Source organism: Pseudomassariella vexata (genome assembly GCF_002105095.1).
Source record: "Pseudomassariella vexata strain CBS 129021 chromosome Unknown BCR38scaffold_21, whole genome shotgun sequence".
Taxonomy (NCBI): domain Eukaryota; kingdom Fungi; phylum Ascomycota; class Sordariomycetes; order Amphisphaeriales; family Pseudomassariaceae; genus Pseudomassariella; species Pseudomassariella vexata.
The window spans coordinates 202,960-222,429 of record NW_024467976.1 but is presented as its reverse complement, the minus strand read 5'-3'; the positions used below and the strand labels follow the sequence as shown (position 1 = coordinate 222,429).

Sequence of the window (19,470 nt, the reverse complement as noted above, 5' to 3'; positions counted from 1 at the left end):
CAAATATACAGCGACACACATCGCCGTCAATCATGAAACTATTTTTTGTCTTCGTTTGATAACTGTTGATTAGTGCAGCGTGTTGCATCACCTCCGCCTTCACAGCCTCCCTTCGACCGGAAACTTATTGTGCAATTCCCAATCAAACGGCTTCCGCGCGTAAACGATATAGCTGAATAATAAATTTCGGCACCAGAGCTCACAATTGAGCTTGGATCACTTATACCGACATGTAGATGCGATGTCTTATGTTCACAAGTTGTTTCTTGCACCCAGCAGCCAGTGCTTCCATCTCCGTCGCAGAAAGTCATACAGTCTCTAACACCTTCCAAACGATACCTCTCAGCCCATCGTGGGCTGACTCCAGTTGCTATCCACCGATTATTTCCAGGTTAGTCTGTCACGGGTATAACCATTGGCTAAAGCGTGCCTCGTTACCTTTTCGGGGTTATTAAAGCACGTCATCACAAACCGTAAGCGTATGTAGTCAAAATTTTGCTGGCGCGTATGAAACTCGATCTAACCTTCTTCAGAGTCGTCTTTGACGAACTTGCAGTATGGAACAGATGACGGTTCGGGTTATATTTTACTCAGGTATTTCCGAACGACGGACAATGGGTTGTCACGAGCTACTTGTATGTAAGCCACGCATGATTTCGATTTTCTTTTCTAAACTTCTGGGATCAGACAGCTCACTATACGCTATAGCCTAGATCCCCCTCTCCGTGGTCACATAGACAACGTTCATCGCCATTTTAGCCGTGGGACAACCTGCCATTTCGGAGCATCCGAAATGACGCATGCTGCAGATCCAGTCGATCATCTTCGGGTTGTCAGGTTTGCGAACAGTTTTCAATATAAAAACAAGCCCTCGACAAGAAAAGTTATAAGGGGGTTCTCACGCTGACCAACGGCGAGTTGTCGGACCTTCAAGGCTACTCCGTCAAGACTGCTAAGTCAAAGGAGAAAAGTAAAGCCGCAAACCGTACCCGGTATGGGTCAATATGATCTCTACCCATTGAACCACACAAGTCCTGGATGTGGGGCAGGCATCAGTTATTTCTACCTATATAAGGCCCCTATGGCCGCCCTTCACTTCTCTCAGGACTCTCCAGAGATCATGACACTTTCAATACAAGACCATTTGCCCACAATCCAATACGAGTTGGTAGGATGCGACGGTTATGATTTGGTGCAGAGATGCACGGTATGTTGGCGAAGCGAGAGTTGTGAAGTCGCAGGACTCGCCGAAACAACGGGAACAGGTTGCCTCCCAATGATTTTAAGGGCTAAGTATACCTAGGCCTTCTTGCCTAATATTGTTATCCCACTAGTCAGATGAGATATTAGCCTTGACTGAGATAGAAGCAGTTACGAAAGAAGGCCTTGGGATGGAACAATGGCTTGGTATGAGAACACAGATGGATGAGATTCGAGTCCGTCGGCCGGGGTGTCCATGTTACCCCTATGATGCGAGTGCATATGGGGTGTAAATTGATGTATTGGGAAAGGATGGCCAGGTCAGCTATTCCGGCCTGGCAGAGCTCATAGCTCTTATCTTATCTATCTTATCTATCGCTATAGGGTAGCCCCCATGGGGTCACGTATCACCCTATTTCCACCTTAGCCAGTCTAGCCATACTGTGACATGGTGACAAGTAAAGTAAGCACGATTGATTTGGACTGGCGTAGAATAGAGCGGTATGAAAAGAGCATGGTCAGTATCTATGACGTATGAAAAGAGAAGCATATGACTCCTCTCTTGTAGTCGCATTATCTTGAAACCTGACGTGGTAACACTGACGTCTCTATGTTCATTTAGGCAATGAAACGCATACAACTCCCCGCAAGACTCTCTCGTGGCGAATTTTGGTCAACCAATTACATTACTCTATTTTAACGCCCACAATATCCAACGGTACATTGCTGTAAGTAGCGAGCTGAGTGGCCAATAGTAAGGTTTCCATTTTCTAGTGTCGGTGCTACAATGACTGAAATTGGTTCGAGGAATAACTCAGGTTGGGATAGACAAAGTGGGGTAAGGAAGTATAAACTTGTCCCTCGGCAGCATAAATGTGTGCGAAACTACTCTCATTATTTTCGTGAACTCAAAGTTCTTGATCTAAAAGACTAGTAAGCCATAATCATATATCAGGAGAAGTTTCAAAGCAGACGAACTGCCACCATCCCAAGTCACTAGAATGGCTTTTGTAACTGTTTCAATTCTCACGGGGGCGTCACTGGTATAGTTCTCTATCTTCAGAAACAGCTGTTACTGACCTCCGTCTCTAGCTGTTGTTGTACTGGGTGGGATGGTGCGTCTACAGTCTCTGGTTTCATCCACTGGCGAAATATCCTGGCCCATTTTCTGCAGCCATATCAGAGGTACGCACATTGAAATGTCACCAATTCGCCCTCCCATATTCACTAACATGTCGAAGATTTGGTATGCTCGAGCATGGATGGGTGGCTATTGGCCCTGGGTACTGCACGACGCACACGTGAAGTACGGCGACATCGTCCGCATCGGCCCCAATGAACTGTCCTTCGGCTCCGTCCAGTCCGTGAAAGACATATACGGGCCACCGTCAAAGATGCGCAAGCTCTTCCCCAAGTCGGATCTCATGTACGACATCGGCGAGCCATCCAACGTAGCCTATGAGATGGACCCCAAACGACACGCACAGCGTTTGAAATTGCTTGCCCCTGGATTTCGAACTCAATCTCTGCGAGATCAGGAGCATATCATCCACGAGCACGTCGATCTTCTCATGGACAAGATTGCCCATCTGAGCCAGACGTCAAGCAATGGCGTTGATATGAGTACAGCGTACGAGTGGCTCACCTTTGACATCACTGGCCAGTTGACATTTGGGGAGTCGTTCGGGGCGGTCAAAGAAGGCCGCTCGCACTTCTGGATTTCCATTCTTTACTCGTCTATCTATGCGGCCAGTCTGTTCACCCTGCGGAAACGACTCCCCATCCTGGGTCTCTGGCTGGTTTTCATGGCGCTCTTTTCGCCTTCCTTGAAAGCAATCATCGAGAGCAACAAACAACATGCAGAGTTGACACTCGAAAGGGTGAAGAAACGAATCGAGATGGGTGATACACACACCCCAGATTTCTTCGCAAACATCATCCAGAGTGGAGAATTATCCGAGGCCGAGATGGCGTCCGAAGCAAACGTGCTAATCACAGCCGGAGCGGAAACAACCGCGGTGGGCCTTGTCGCAGCGATCTGGTACCTTTCGACCAATCCCAGCACCATGGAAAAGCTGCAGCGCGAGATCCGGACCAGTTTCAAATCCTACCAAGATATTACCGGCGATTCCACCGCCCAGCTACCCTACCTGAACGCCGTCATCGAGGAACTGCTGCGTATTTTCCCTCCCACAGCCGCAGGACCGTCCAGAAAATCGCCAGGCGAATGGGTCGACGGACACTACATCCCCAAGGGCGTGGGCGTTACCTCACACAACTGGTTTATTCAACACGATGGCCGCATTGTCGACAATCCCGAGTTGTTTGAGCCGGAGAGGTGGCTCGGCGAACGGTCGAAGGACAAGCCGTTCACATGGCCGTTTTCCCTGGGTCCGCGTTCTTGTCTGGGAATTAATCTGGCCTACATGGAGATGCGGGTTACTATTTCGAAGCTGGTGTACCGGTATAACTGGACGTTGGCCCATGATTTGAGTAATGGGTATGATTGGCCTACGGAGTGCCGCATGAAGATGTTGTGGAGGAAGGCTGAGCTGAGGGCCGTTTTCCGTCCTGCAGAGATTTGGAGCGAGAAGGCAACTAGCTAGAACCAGACCCATAGGCTTTTGAGCACTCTTGGATATTAGCCTGTTACTTCTAGACATGAGTAGAGAGTAGTTGAGCCACGAAGCAGCATGCTCTAGACCAACGAAGAATCCTCGAGTAATAGCTGACATCTTTCGACCCCTGATCGTGTCTCAGAGTCCAGTCCCCTTGACAGCGCCATTAAGCAGCATTCATATCCAGTTGGAATTTATAAAATGTAAGTTTTCCACATGCTTATAGATTACTGCAAGCTGAAGCTTGACAGTGTTGTCTCCCGGGCAACTACCCCGATACCCATATTACAAACAATACGCTTACGCGGCAACCATAAATAACAGCTTTTATGGGCCGCATGAGTATAGAGGTACGTTCAGTGCATTGTCTGAATGTGCCGTTTGCACTGAATCAAAAGAGCTGTTTCAATTCCTGCCCAATACGGTCGCGGCATCATGCAGACATGACTCGCAAACATAAATGACTGTATGACCCGTTCCATCAAGACTGGCATGCAGAACAGAAGTGCAAGTATTGGATGTTCGGGGGATGGTGGGCAAATACAGAGTGCAATGATTCAGAGCTTCATCATCACTGAATTATTTCAAAGGTTTGTTCTTTAAAAACTTCCCATTCTGAGAATACGACGAAGTGTAACCCAGAAGATACGACCGACGGAAACTTGAGCCACTGAACAGAACAGATAATTTGGTTGGTGTGCTCATGGCTGCGGATCAGGGCAATTCATCCTGCCGGGGAGTATGAGCCCCTCATCACCTGTGATAGCTGCCATGCCCAAATTTGCTTCCATTACAGACTTCCTGGCATGCGAGCAGTACGGTAATCCGCCGGAAGATATTGGCGAGTTCGATACAAGTCAATTCACCCAACCCGGAACATAGATGCCCAGTTCTCTCCAGTTCGGGCATAGAACGGAATTCGCCTGGCGATTCGAGCATCTTGCTGGGCACCCGGATCCCAGTCTACCACTCTTTGGCTCAATGAACGACGTCGTCAATAGAGGCTCGGAGAGAATGCGATACATCGTAGCAGCGGAGCAGATCTACCGGGAGCTCCTGATCAAGTTGGTCGAAAACCAGCTCGCTGTGTTGTACCAGGTCATGAACACTGTTTCCAGCGACGAGACTCCTCGAATGATGTATGAGGAAAGCCGACAAGCTCAGATCGCCGAGGTGAGACGGCTAGAAGAGGCTTAAATGAGACGAGGATTAGAAGCGGAGATGAGATTAAGAGTAGAGACTGAAACCAGCGCCGCGAGACAAAAAGAGAGAAAACTACAAGAAGCAGCCCAGTGAAATAGGGATGAGGCGTTGAACAGGAAGCTCGCCCAGAAAACTACCAATCTTGTCCCAATCGCAGGTTTGATATCGAGAACGCTGGATGGTAAGCGGCATTTCCCCTCCTCCCATGTCGATGTCTACAGACTTTGGGGCTTGGCTAATGACGGGCACATTAGTGACCATATACTACGTAAGTTGTTCATTAACATCAGGATACTGTTCTGTACTTCTCTAACAACGAGCCTGAGAACTCAATCGTAACTTTATTTAGCCAATTTCTTGCCTGAAGTCAAATGCGGGCCTTTTGTCACAGCATAGCCAACGACACGGACGGTGCGTTGCTCCATAGAATGGGACCCTGTATTTCGCGTGAATAGGACTAACTAGTACCTGCAGACTTTGTTGAAGAGTCAAGACCAACGATTGATGGGTATTGCTTGAGGTTATTGTCTCTCTTTAGTGAGGTACGCGCAGTCAAGGGAGGTCTGGTTGACCCCCCTTTCTGCCGTAGAGACAGCACCTGATTATACAAGTATTGAATTGATCATTAGTCAAAGAAAAGACGTGCCAACGAAGTAGGGATCGTCTATGCCCCCAACAATCATCGCAATCATCGCGATAGACACCTACATATATAACAAAGCCATCCGGCCTGCACATTACATAATATCCTTCACCCTGATCCATCCCCACTCCCTTTCCATTCATTCATGCCCTCAATCAACAGTCAACTCCCCAATCCTCCTTTCAATCTCTGGCACTTGCCTCAAAAGCACATCCAAATCCTCCTTCTCATCCTCCAGCTTCAACCTCTTATCCGCATCCAGCTTCGTAAACACAAAATTTCCCTGTCCATCAAACTGCAGAATCCGACTATGATACTTCCACAAACTCCGTCGATGACTCACCGTCATGAGTGTGATCCCCAGCGCCTTAGCATTATCATACATGACCTTCTCCGTCTCGAGCGTGACGGAGCTCGTGCACTCGTCCAGGATCGCGTACCGGGGTTTATGGTAGAATAAACGAGCCATGGCGACGCGCTGTTGCAAACCCCCTGACAAGACATCGCGCCATTCGGCTTCGGCGTCCCAGCCCTCCGGGTAGAGTTCCACTAAGTGCTCAAGATTGAGGATTTTGAGCATGTCGAGAAGTTGGGCGTCGGTGACGCCGCGGGCGCGGACCGTACGTAGGCTGTCTGGGTAGGTGATTTGTTGGCGCAGACTGCCGCGGGAGAGGTAGGGTCGTTGCGGGATGTAGAAGATGTCAGAGAAGGGGGGCTTATATACTGTGCCGCCGTAGACAGGCCACAAGCCACCGAGAATGCGGAAGAGGGATGATTTACCACAACCGTTGGGGCCAACGACGAGGAGGTGGTCGCCCTGCTTGAGGGAGAAGGACAGTTTCGACACAAGCACATCGCCATTGGGGCTAATGATTGGTACATCGATGAACTTGATATCAGCACTTTCGACCACCTTGCCGCGACCTCGCAGCACAGCTTCATTGTCTTCGATACCTGAGCTGGAAACGAGCTTTTTCTCGAAGTGGCCCGCCTGGATATCATCCATGACATCGAGGAGCGACGCGACACGTGAGGTGTAGCCAGCGAGCTCCATAATTTCACGGTACGAGAACATGATGCGACCGAATGCATCAGATGCGCTTAGCAACATGCGTCTGTTGGTGACAAACGTTTCGGTTCGGTCGCCCATGTTAACCACTGCGCCGGCAAGTTGTCCGGGCATCTTGAAGAAAACGGGAACACTGCACAGGAGCAAGCCCAAAGCCCCCCAGAAGTACTTAATCACGAAGTCTTCCATAACCCCGTGGTAGAAGCGCCGACGCAAGATGTAGTTCACATGCTTAATAAGCGTGAAGTAGCCTTTGTCAAGCGTGTCTTTCTCGGCCTCGTGACCTGCGTAGAGTGCGACCTCTTCGCTATGGTCTATTAATCGGGAGTGTTGGAAACGAAACTCGCCCTCTAAGCGGGCTTCTTCCGCAACGTATTTCCCAAATGGTGGTGTAAGTGTGCGCATTACGTTGGCTGAGAGTTGGACCAGTAATGACATGAAGACCACTCCTTCACCACCTACGCTCTTGGATAGCGACCATGTGTATATCGTCTGCATTTATTAGTCCATTGCGAGGATTCAATGCATGGGTTATTTGAACTTACCATGTCCAAGATAGGCTTCGCCAGGTTGCTGTACAGTTCCGCTAGACTGTTCGAGAACTTGGCCACATCAACAGAAATGAGCTGGTCCGGGTTCTTTATTCGATCGTCCAAAGCAGAGATTCCGTAAAAGGTGAGTTGGGACAAGTACTTGTCATGAATGTACTGGGTCAACCTCGTCCGGTACTTCAGCGACAATTCGGCTTGATGATACGATAGCATGGAGTTTGTGAACGTCGCCGGTACAGCGATCAACATCCACCACATAATGCGCATGAGAAAGTCCCTCCCGTTGCCCTTGACGAGCGCCTTCACGATGGCACCGTCCATCTCCGCGACCTTCAGACTAATCAATGTTCGAATGACGAGGAAGAAGCTGTGACTAAGCAACAGCCGTGTCTCCTTGCTCCGCCAGCCCGGTATCACGACCCTCAGCAGCCGCAGCAGGGCCCGGAAGAACTCGCGGTTCAGCTCGACCTTCTTCTTGCGCGTGGCTTCGGGTATGTCGCTCGAAGTGGTGCCGGACCGGCGTTTGGCGGCCTCGCGCGCGGAGGCAGCCTTCTGTTCGGATATTGCATGCCGCACGCGGTTCACGAGGGCGATGAGGAGCGTCAGGTAGACGGCACGGGAGATGCGAGTTCGGTTCGAAACGTAGAGGTTGGTCGCTTGCGCGATAATGTCCTTAATCGATCGGTCGGGCAGGGCCAGTTTAGATAGTACCGCCATGATGGGGGTTGCGATCAAAGGAGTCGGTCAGCACGAGAGCTGGCAGCTGAGCTAAGGGAGGGATTCAAGAGGGTGGCTCGTCTTCAGAGGTCAACGAGAATTTATCATCGATTCATGTGAAGAAACGATGGCAATGGGTGTAGGTTGTCGCCATACAGAGTAAACAATGCGTTCGCTTGGGCTAGATTTGCACAATCGTATTGCATGGTGTTGACATTTCACTTTGTTCTTCGGACCCCCAGGGCTTCTACATTTAGATCAGAGCGGCGTGCGTTCCTCGGCGAGCATCAAGACCGCCGCTACTTCCTTCCTGAATCAGGGCAACAAGCAAAGCAACTGTGGCATGTGATTAGCAGCAAGCGTCTGATCCTCCCTTGCCGGCTTGTGCTTTGGGGAAGTGGGCTGAAAGTGGCTCGTGCATCTCTGGGGTAATTTCTTTAACTCCGATTAGAACCGACAGCAGCAAGTTGCCTCCGCGGGGTCATCTCAAATTTTGAGAAAGCCGGCGCATTCTGACGCTTTGGACCGGCATCTTCCTTCACTGTCCTCATTCTATCGCAACACCAGCGAAGACTCCACACGCATCGCAAACATGTCTGACGGCGAAGACGAGATCGCAGTATACGACGAGGTCGAGATCGAGGATATGACCTTCGATGAGGCTCTGCAGATCTACCATTATCCTTGTCCCTGCGGCGATAAGTTCGAGATCGCTCTGGCAGATCTTCAGGATGAGTCGACGGACATCGCTGTCTGTCCCAGTTGCAGTCTAATGATCAGAGTGATATACGATATGGTAGTTGAACGTTTGATGTCGAGGATATTCTCAGACTGACATTTTCATCCAGGACGATCTGCCCAAGCCCGAGCCAGATCCCCCCGCGACCGAGCAGCGTGCCGACCAAGTCCCTGTCGCCGCTTGAAACTTTGCGCCTACGAACGATAAGCAGCGACAGTCCCATACCCGTGGTTGCCGGTAGATCTACTACACTTCGATACATTATCACCGCGCTGCGCCCACAAGAAACAATCCGCTTTTAACGGTTGCGCCATCGTCTCGCCAAGCTTGCACATGCACTGGGAATCGGTCACTGGTCATAGCCCATGGAGTACAACATAAAGCGTGAACGCAGCTGGAGAAATCCGAGCCATCAGACCGAAACCGCCAGAATTTTGGACAAGCGACGAGAATAAGATACCACAGACGTTGTCACCGCTTACGGCAGTGGAAGGCCCCAGTTCACTGGACCCAACAAGTCCGGTAACCAGAACGCTCAGTCGAACGGAACCTGAAAAAGTGCAGGGTCGGCCTGTGGAGTAGCTGCACAGCGGGCTCACTTCAGCTTCCGCAGGCCATAATGTGCAGTGACTGCTACATGGGGTTATTCCTGCATTATTTGGCTAGAGGAGCAGCAACCGACGAGGGACCACTCGAGACTCATGGATGATTACAGCGCTTTATATGACTGAAGGAGACTATGAAGATAGTTTCGGTGGACGTAAATATCTGAAGACGTTTCGAGGCCAATCATGTTTGATATCAATAGCGCTTCTCGATGGATTCCGTAGCATAAACGTGCCTGCTTCGATGTCATCCGTGAGAATATTAACAGTGTCGTTGATAAATTCCTATGGCTTGATCCTGGCGATGTCAGAGGAACGACGCATCAATATTGACATGTTGACATTGCCATAGCACGGCGTAAGTGGGCTTTGGATTGAGATTTCACATGTCAAGCGCATGAGGCAATTCATGTAATCAATGGCAGTTGATGACTGCTCAATGCGGCATCCAACGATTTGTACCAACCTATCCAGGATCCTAATTTATTGTTCGTGAGGTATATTTATCCCCGATCGCCGGCCGACCATATCAAGACTGTCTAAACCGGACACGACATCAACCAACCGACCCAATCCGATCCTAATCGTAACCGAAACTCCTTCCGAGGACCACCAAAAGGGAAAATCCAAACTTCATGCAGCTGGGTATCTCATTGCTTCATTCTTCTCGTTTATTCCTGTGATCTATTGGAGATCACAGCAGACACAGGCCTGCTACGCCAAACACAATGAGACTGAATAGCGACTTATCCAGTGCGGGCGAAGGCAAGTCGGCTGCTGCCATTGCAATCGCAGGTGGTGTTGGTGTGATGGTTGCATTGACCGCGCTAGGCTTCGTGGGTGTTGTAGCCGCAACTGTACCACAGAGAGTCAATGGCATTTTTTTAAGGACAATTTTAGTGGGAAAAGACGTACCCATGGTGTTATTGGCAGTAACCCAGAGTGGATGGGAAGCTATAGGCGGAACCTCCTCGTTGATCACGATCGGTACTTGGACCTGTTGCGAGTCGGCGGCGCAAACGACGAGTGGTATTACAGCACCGAAGATCAGGCCCCTCGGTCGCATTGTGTCGCAAGTCTGTCTGCACTCGACTCGACTCGAGCTGAACTCGTTCGCAATCTAAACAGGACGGGCACTGTATAGTAACGATGCTAGGTAGGCTTTATCGCCGGGTCGTTTTTTAAAGATGGAGAGTTATGAATTCACTGATCACGAAACCAAGGATTGACACCATTTATGAGAACCTCTCAAGCTTGAAAAAATAAAAAAAAATAAAAAAAAGCTCGGATACCTACTGTCGACATTTATTATCAGAGTTGCAAGCGGGGACGACTCTAATAATCAACTTTCGCATCGATTGCCTACCGTCATGGCACGACATCGTCGTCACCCTAGCACCGATGCTGTAACCAGGAATGATGGATCTGAGCAAGGATAGCAAAAGCTCAGGATCCACCAAAGGAAGCAGCACGCGTCCTTGACTTGTTGGTTGGCTTGCTATCTTTTTCCCCGTTTCATGGTACGCCGAGAACCCCACCGAGAGATTGAGGGAGACGGCCATAACCTGCGCGAAATATCGCTCAGTGACGAAAATGGACAGGGGACTTGTGACTGTTTGGTTTCTCGTCGTTGGAAGGCTGTATGTTTGGGCCTGGCATGTCTCATCAAGAGACCACCATAAATAGAGTGCTCGTCCGTATTGTTTGGGAATTTCAGAGGCACATCAGACTAATACCACGTGTACGTTTGCATCACCATCCTCTGATCTGTCTGTACTGTGAATTGAGTCGCTCCGACGAACGTTCTGGCAATAGAGAAACATAACACGGAAGCGAAGCCGACTGTGGTTAAGTCAGTATCGTTATCTGTTTTTGTGGATGGGGATTCATTGTATCGGCGTCGATTCAGACGGCTTGGCAGCTTCCTGGGTTGTTGGTTGTCGGAATTGTGTCGGAATTGTTGATGCGATTCAAGCAACAGGAGCTCGCCAACTCGCTCAAGTGCTTTGGGTATGGCGTCATTACCCAGAATTCGGCACAAAAGTCGGCAGGATACTCGAGTCCACTGATGAACCCAAACACGAAGCCTGTCGTCTTGGGTGAGACAACCAGAACAGAGAAATGTTCATGATCTATGCCAATGAGCTTGGAGTACCGAGTATCATCGATGAAATGGATGCCATTCAAAACCAGGACGCCACAAATTGCTCCAGTCGAGCAATTGAGGATTCAATCGCTTTCGGGGGAAATCCCACGCGGGGAGGCATGGAGCTCTGAAGTTCCATGCGTTTGTCTTGGTTACTTTGATCCAGAATCACATTAATGGTGTTCGTCAGCCTCAATCAAAGTCTTGATGCGTGTAATAAACGGCTGAAGTCTCGTAGTGGGAAAGCAACTTCGGTATTACTCGCAGTAGTTTGGTCATATCTCATCATATGTATGTGCTACTCCAAAAGGGCTGCCGGAGATGGACATCCACCTTTCTCAAAGAGGAATTGACGCAAGTCTGTCAAGTGCCCGTCACAAGTGCCAATCTTCAGCCATGCTGATTACGGCATCGAAGCCTCTCGCCAAAAAGTGAAGGTGCGAGTGCATGATGACCCCGCCATCAGAAGACTAAGACCCCTGTCGATCCAGCGAGCTTGCCCCTCGGCTCTCAAGCCAACTTCCATCCAGTCGGGGCCTCGATCGGGCGTTACCCCGAGATTCTGCTTTGAGCTGCAGACTGCATTTGAGCCGGGTCAGGGTCGGCCATTCACCAACCCTTCAAGTGAAGACTGCCTTTGCGCCCATGGCTGGCGTTTCGTCAATAATAATTATTTCATTGCAGACCATAACAGGGGATGTGGTCGCCGTTCTCCTGCATCTGTAGATCTCCCGCTCCTCGTCAATAAGCCTGTTTCCCACCGCCAACTGCGCGCGCGTCGAGATCACCCCAAGCAGCCAGCCCTCGGAACGCCTGTGACCAAATCAGACCTCGCTCCTGCAAAAAGCCGCACGCCTTCCCTCGATGATCCACGAACCACAGGTCCATTGCGTAACGTAGAGGCCCAATGGGAGTCGGTGCCATTCAGCAGACCCGAAGAATTTGTAGCAGCAAGCAGACATGGAGAACAGTGGCAGCAGCAATGGCCATCCCGCCAAGCACGCGAGACCCGACAGCGACCACGCGAACGGCAATGCAGCAGCAGCACCAGCAGCAGCACCAGCAGCAGCACCAGCAGCAACAGCAGATGACGAGGTCAAATTGAAGGAAACCACCAGGTCCCCTGCTACCGCTGGCGGCGCCGCCGCCGCTGCTGCTACTCCAGACAGAGATGCCAATAAGAGCCCCAGGAAGCGGCGCAAGGTGAATCACGGTATGCTGTGCTCTGCTGCTAAATTCTCCTAATCCCCTTGATTCATCGCAAGGTCGTATCCACGCTTCCATGGGCTAATTTTGGGTCGCGTTCCTACAGCCTGTGTCTACTGCCGTCGATCTGTGAGTCCTTGGGCTTGTCCAACAATGTCTCGTTCCCCCTATCCATTGGGTCCACGTCTGCGTATCCGCGCATGCGTAAAATATCGACCCTGTCTGCCATTGAGCCCCTGCTGCAGGAAGGCTTGACTCTCCCCATGGCAGCGCGCACATGGCTTTTGCGCTCTCCCCTGCCCTCCTTGTGTGTGAAAACTTGGTTCAGTGTGACATACGGCTAATACACATGCCCACGGGTCCCATAGCACATGACTTGCGATCTCGTATGTAAGATCTCTTTTGTTTCTGCGTCCATGGCTGAAAATATTGCCCTCAGCATGCATGAACGAGCGACTCACGGTGTACCTAGGAAAGACCGTGTACGAGATGCATCAAACGCAACATAGGCCATCTATGTCACGATGAGCCCCGAGATACCGATTCCAAGAAAGCCAAAGGCCCCCAAGCTGCAGCTGGCCACGACGAATCAGACACCCAGTCGGAGCTAGCGCAGAACACGGTAGACCAGAATCCCGCGGCCTCCATGGGGCCACCGTCGTTCGAGGGTACTGGAGCTTCCCAGGCCACCAAACAAGGCTTTATTGCCGGGGCCTTAGGTCAGGCAAACCCCCTACAGCTTGTGTCACCAGGTCCAGTCTCTGGGATGCAGGCCAATGCCTCTAGCAGCAATATGAACCAATGTAGGTCTTGTAAAACCCTTACGACCGTCCAAGCCGCAGCAAGCTGAGGTGATCGTGTGTAGTCGCGGGATTCTCTGATGCCTGGATGACAGCCCAAAATCAATTTCACGATATGCACAGCTACAATCCTCAGTACATGCTACCCCCGGAGGTCACTCATGAGTTTAACCTTCTCAACGATTTTCTGAACACCAGTCTTCTGGACGACGGCGGGAATTTGGCGGAGGATCAAAATCAGCACTACAGAAACAACCACTCCGAAATGGCAGGCTTCTTGGGCGGAACCAATCTGCTGCCCCCTGGAGCACTGCAAGGAGGCTCAATGCCTCCGCCTAACGCGGACCAGGGCCGATCCATCTCGCGGCCGACTAACACCATCCCTACGGACAAGACGCGTGAGTTTTATCTGCAAGCGGCGGATCCCACAGGCGACGACACTCCCGAGAAGCGCATGGACCGCGTTTTGAAGGCCAAGTACGATGCTGGTCTCCTGAAGCCTTTCAACTATATCAAGGGTTACGCTCGACTCGGAACATACATGGATAGCCATATCTCGCCAGCCTCGAAGCAAAAGGTTTTGCGGCAGCTAGACCGATTCCGACCCAAATTTCGCGAAAAGATACAACATCTCTCCGACTTGCAGCTCATATACGTCGAGATGTGGTTTGAAAAGACCCTGTTGGAGTACGATCGAGTGTTCGCATCCATGGCAGTACCGGCTTGCTGTTGGAGGCGAACAGGGGAGATCTTCAGGGGCAACAAAGAGATGGCAGAGCTAATCCACGTTCCCGTTGAACGCCTACGAGACGTACGTTCAAGTGCAGCGCGGATTTTGCATCTTCCTAGCTAACAGTCAGCTTCCAGGGCCAGGTTTCATTGCATCAAATCCTGACCGAGGAGTCGCTTGTACGATTCTGGGAAGAGTTTGGAACGATTGCGTTCGATCCTGCACACGATACCCTTTTGACGGCTTGCGCATTGAAGAATCCGGACGACCTATCTAATGACCCAATTGTCAATTGCTGCTTTTCGTTTATGATTCGGAGAGACGACCACAAGATGTGAGTAGGATGATGTCCAGACCCTTGCCATGCAGTGACTAACAACCCTTCTAGACCCAGTTTGATCGTAGGAAACTTCCTCCCTCACGACCCTCAACACTAAAGCATTTTTATGGATCTGGCAGGCATTTCAAGGCGCTGGCATTGTCACATGAGTCGGGGGAAACAGTGGCATGGTTGCATTTTGTTTTGGCGAAAACAGTCTTGGGCCCCCACTGCCTGATTAAGTATCTACATATGGGGTGGCTTTTACACCTTCTAAACACATGGAAAACTAGCGTGCGATACATGAACTAGTAATTCGTCCTGGAAGCTATTGACTGAAGTATTGATGAGCGGCATGACACTGTCGGAGGAGGAGGCGCCGGAGTGCCGGAGGTGGGTATTGGGAAGTCACGTCTCAGGCAGAAGGTGTGTCCTCCGCGCCTGCTTCGTCCTTGTTAGAAAACCGGGAGCTGCCTGGAACTCCGGAGCGACCAGACCAACTCAAAGTTGATTTAGAATTTTGCCCTCAAAGCCCAGTAATCGGAATTAGAATTTGTTACCTACGACTTCATTCAAGCAAGCAAGCGTTTTAAGTGCGCATCTCCTAGATGCCATGCATGTAGCCCAGCCCAAGTCTTTTGGTCTGTAATGATACCCGTCCCCAGAAATAGCCTCAAGTCACCGTTCTGGTCACTTTCCTCGCTTCTCTCCGTCACCGCGTGCAGGTCGGTCCCTGGATTTCCGCGCTACCTTGGTCGAACTGTCACCTTCTGTCGCTATCCTCTACACTTTTGACCGCCTGAATATTCACGCGTCACTGCAGTGCAGCGGTGGGCCCCTCGCCATCTGCATATGCCTACCCCGGTACGGAATACGGCATGCCGCCTCCAGCGAACTTCTCTGCCCCTGCCAGAGACAAGGATAAGCGAATTGATTCCTTCCTTGGTTTGTAGCTGCAAGGACCAGACTGCCACTGCATACACTCTGCTAACATGACCCAGCTTTCGCTTATGACTTACAAAACAAACTACCGGATCTTACAGTCCAGAGTGATATCAACCGCCTAACTAGTGGCCTTGATAGCCAGATCCGAGCCATCAAGTCTTGCACCCTACGGAGTCCAGGGCTCCATCGAAATGCGCCGCTTGACAGTGCCGGAACGTCTCTATGGAACCTGTGCACGCAGCTCATACGTCGAAATCACGACGATCAAAGTAGTCGCCTGCGCAAGGTTTTGATCATGTCTCGCGTCTTTGCGTTTCTCGTGCTCGCTCTAGCTCAATGGGGCGATCATAACACGCCAAGTCATCTCATTCGCCTGGAGAAGCTTGCAATTAAGACGGGCAGATCGTGTATAGGCAAGTTGCAGATGTCCGTTGCCGTGATGCATACATCGAAAACTGATGATGGCGCAGAATGGGGGGAGCTCGAGTTCGCGCTGGTGGCCCTGCAAAGAGCCGCAGATTACAACGGATTATTGCAGAATATGCATGGGAAGCTGCAACAAGACCAGTCAATTGTCTTCAACAGGCTGGAAGCAGAGTATTGCATTCTTCGCATCGCACTGGTAAGTCACTGGGCTTCAAACCTTTTCTCACAGAGCCTCTGACTTGTCTGAAGTCATGGAAAGAGGACCGCCTCGATGTCGCAGAGCACATGCACAGCAAATCTGAGTCTCTGAAGGAAAAGCTCGATCCCACATCTGCAGAGAAATTTGCCGACACACTGTTTGAGATCGGCAAGGATTTGGTGTTGAAACGTGACTTTCCTCTAGCCGTCAAGTGGCTGGACAGAGCCTACGACTTTCTTAACAGTCAGGAACTTGAACACTTGTCCCGAGAAGCAATCAAGCTGAGGCTCGCAATTTCGCAAATGCTAGTCCAGGCACTTATCGGTTTGGGCACATCGGAAGGCTTCCAAAGGGCTGAAAATCATGTGGGTTATATCGAATCGGAAATAGGAGACAAGCTCGTTGTCTTGCTTCTACGACTGGAAATCCTGATCAAAGCACCCAAGGAAGTCTTCGACGGCGGCAGCTATGCTGATGTTCTTCGAAGGATGATCAGAAGCGTGGATATCTCCGACTCGACTTTCAAACTTGTGGTCTCTCATATCCGCAACCTGGACGACAAAAATCCAACCCAAGCTTTCCAGGTTCTTAATGAGTTTCTGAATATCCAGGTTCTGCCATCTCAAAGACAGGATTGGATCGAGCGGGTAGCTGTTCTTCAGGCGTACTTGGCTACAAATCGTAGAGACACTGTAGACACAGCGATGGGCCTCAAAGAGGCACTGGACAGTATAGGGGCCAACACAGAGAAACCACTAGCAGCTTCTGTAGCGCTTGCGATCATCTCTGTACGTCATATATGTTTCAAAGCCACTAAGTCAAGTCTAACGGCAAACAGTTGATCTGGAAAAGAGTCGACTCCAACTACGCACAAGGACAGCTCGATATGGCGGAGACTTGGTGTCAACTGGCCGTGCATCCTACCCTCGAGCAGTGCGGACCACATAACATCGCGAAGATTACGAGGTATCGTGGGTCAGTCCTGAAGTACTGCCCAGTGGTCTAACACTTGCAGGAAACTGCTCCTCTGCCATCTACAAAGAAACAACATAGACGGTGCCAAGGAAATACTCGACTCGATGAGCGAAACGACGAAAAATCAACCTGCGACCATGTATCTGGCATATAAGCTAGCAATTCGAAGTGGAGATCGGGATATGGCATCTAGATGCATCGAATCCATCAGCTCATATTCGGCAAAGGACCCGAAGTTCCTGTATGCATGCTGTGTTGATGCACAACGATGCGGCGACAAGCTATGCGCTCTCGAAGCCTTGACGCATCTGGCAAACAAGCACGAGTTTAGTCCGACTGGTTCTATTCATCTTCCCGCACTTCTCCGCGTCCTTATTCGACTACAGGTCTCGGTCCTGTATGATCCCCAGCTGAAGGGGGAAGTGGACCACAATTCGCAAGTCAATGACTTGTGTCAAATTTTCGATGGGGGTGGGTCTCAAGAGCCTGAGTGATCTCAATATTCTTCATGCTAATATTGTCACCAGTTGTCAGCTTGCTCCAACGGGATCTGCGGGATGAAAGAGGTGCCAAGCTATTCTCCGTTGATGAACTCAACTGGTTCTGCAGAAATGCCTACAATTTGGGCTTGAAGCATACCGATTGCTGGGAGCTTCGCCAAGTTATCAGCATATTCCGTGCCTGCATCTCAATAATTTCCCATTACCCGAAGGACCTTTCCGCTCAGGAAGCTGGAGACCTATCTCTGCGAGGGATATTTTGCAACTTCATGATCGCGACTGCGCTCATTGCGCTAGCTCGCTCAGAAGACAATGTTGAAGCACAACTACAACATTATTTGTCGGCACGGAGTCACATCAAGGCCTTTGACGAGGAGCTGGAAACACGGCTCGGTAGCCTGGACGAGGAGTCTCTCCACGATCTCCGGTGCAAGATGTCGGCACTTCTGGTCTTTGATTTTGAAGCTGCAGTGAGTCTGAAGAATTGGGATGATATGGCCACAATTGCACGGAAGGCAAAAGAATGTGGCGATCTGGTCACGTTGCAGGCTATGGCGGACTGTACGCTTAGAGCTAAAGGTCCTCCTGTTCAAGGTATGCCGCGACCTCAGGACTTATTTTCAATGACTAAGGTGCTAACAAATTCTCCTCCAAGTTCTGTACTCTACTCTCCAAACGATCATTAATCTCATCTGGCGCCTCGAGAAGTTCGATATCAACAAGCTCGCAAAGTACATGCGTTGCCTCCTCCAAGCCACACTGTCACAGGAAGTGGAAATTCCTCTCCGGGTCATCGAAGAGACGTGCCAACACGTGAGCCGGGCGGCGAACGTGAGTCCTTGGTCCCTCGAATCTCTCTGACTTTCTGACAATGATTGCTGAGTAAAACACAGACGAAGAAGCCATTCCCGGCCATAGAACTGGAATGGCTTGCCACGACCGCCTTCAACCACGCATGCGACCTATACAAGAGCCAGGAGGATAATTTGGCCAAACGGTGGATCGATCACTCGTTCTCCTTGGCTCATTTACATCGTGATGGGGGAGTGTTAGAGAAGACTTTGCATGAGCATTATACTCGTCTTAAATGGGACTGAGGGGCGAGCGATCACGGAGGGGTCTATGACTGCTCGAGCTCGTCGGGTGAAGTTGGGCCTATCGAGAGTGGATCTTGAACTCAAATGTAGAACGGCCCTTACGTGGGATGCGGATGAAAGGCAAGCCACTAGTGGCGATATACACGTGCTATATATGTGCTATTGAGGTTATTTGGGCCCGGACTTGAGTTTTAACCTGGAAGATATATGGCTGACTTCTGCAACATAAACCGTGCCTTAATTTAAATCATTGTCTCATTTTGTTCGCTGCATGGCAAGGGATTGAGGTGGGACATATCGGCCTCAGAGCTCAAGAAATGGCTCAAGAGGCAGTCCCTGGAATCTGCAGGGGCAGTCAAAGATGATGCATCGGGCGAGACGATTGGACATGGATGATATGTCTCCAAGTCTTCGTTTCTTGGTAACATTTGCTTACAGTCAATCGTACGCCCACCAGCGGCCGCAAAATCTTCGGCAACCTAAAGAAACCCCGGACAAGGATTCGGCTAAGTATCATGAGGTCGATATAGCGTATAGGATACGGTTGTTGGCGTTTTGTAAGAGACATTTATTGCAGGAGGGTAAGGCGAATCGAGAACCAGGGAGTAAGTAGGAGCGCCCGGTCATTGAAGAATTGGGGACATGATCCACAGAAGGCTTGAGTGTTATAGACATTTTCACTTTCAGGAAGTCTGCACATGATGGGAAATTATAGGTTATTTGATAAGTGAATGATGAGAAAGTTCTATAAGTGTAACACAGATTTGTTGATGTCTCGATGT

General features: G+C 50.3%; 6 protein-coding genes across 6 annotated transcripts; 4 read left to right on the top strand and 2 right to left on the bottom strand.

The window, feature by feature from the left end:
- Positions 1-2,432: 2,432 nt before the first annotated feature.
- On the top strand, positions 2,433-3,806 carry BCR38DRAFT_528282 (cytochrome P450; the record flags this gene model as incomplete). Its single annotated transcript, XM_040865421.1, has 1 exon — positions 2,433-3,806. The coding sequence occupies one exon, from the start codon at positions 2,433-2,435 to the stop codon at positions 3,804-3,806; it is 1,374 nt and encodes a 457-aa protein (XP_040710365.1).
- A 2,009-nt stretch (positions 3,807-5,815) lies between these two features.
- Positions 5,816-8,001, bottom strand: BCR38DRAFT_355380 (ABC transporter transmembrane region 2; the record flags this gene model as incomplete). The annotated part of the gene is made up of 2 exons (XM_040856944.1): positions 5,816-7,225; positions 7,279-8,001. 2 exons carry the CDS (start codon positions 7,999-8,001, stop codon positions 5,816-5,818), a joined length of 2,133 nt encoding a protein of 710 aa, XP_040710364.1.
- Positions 8,002-8,593: 592 nt separating this feature from the next.
- BCR38DRAFT_461480 (diphthamide biosynthesis protein) lies at positions 8,594-8,924 on the top strand (the record flags this gene model as incomplete). Its single annotated transcript, XM_040862533.1, has 2 exons — positions 8,594-8,797; positions 8,850-8,924. The coding sequence occupies 2 exons, from the start codon at positions 8,594-8,596 to the stop codon at positions 8,922-8,924; spliced, it is 279 nt and encodes a 92-aa protein (XP_040710363.1).
- An 840-nt stretch (positions 8,925-9,764) lies between these two features.
- BCR38DRAFT_112332 (uncharacterized protein) lies at positions 9,765-10,553 on the bottom strand. The gene is made up of 2 exons (XM_040853390.1): positions 10,261-10,553; positions 9,765-10,200 (listed from the first exon to the last, which is right to left on the bottom strand). Exons 1-2 carry the CDS (start codon positions 10,409-10,411, stop codon positions 10,040-10,042), a joined length of 312 nt encoding a protein of 103 aa, XP_040710362.1. The 5' UTR covers positions 10,412-10,553; the 3' UTR covers positions 9,765-10,039.
- A 1,541-nt stretch (positions 10,554-12,094) lies between these two features.
- Positions 12,095-15,110, top strand: BCR38DRAFT_450316 (uncharacterized protein). The gene is made up of 7 exons (XM_040861364.1): positions 12,095-12,704; positions 12,804-12,826; positions 13,066-13,083; positions 13,170-13,500; positions 13,563-14,308; positions 14,365-14,561; positions 14,616-15,110. Exons 1-7 carry the CDS (start codon positions 12,452-12,454, stop codon positions 14,662-14,664), a joined length of 1,617 nt encoding a protein of 538 aa, XP_040710361.1. The 5' UTR covers positions 12,095-12,451; the 3' UTR covers positions 14,665-15,110.
- Positions 15,106-18,941, top strand: BCR38DRAFT_450309 (meiosis protein SPO22/ZIP4 like-domain-containing protein). The gene is made up of 8 exons (XM_040861363.1): positions 15,106-15,491; positions 15,548-16,113; positions 16,167-16,904; positions 16,955-17,082; positions 17,132-17,562; positions 17,619-18,185; positions 18,247-18,422; positions 18,485-18,941. The coding sequence occupies exons 1-8, from the start codon at positions 15,425-15,427 to the stop codon at positions 18,686-18,688; spliced, it is 2,877 nt and encodes a 958-aa protein (XP_040710360.1). The 5' UTR covers positions 15,106-15,424; the 3' UTR covers positions 18,689-18,941.
- The last annotated feature ends 529 nt before the right edge of the window (positions 18,942-19,470 follow it).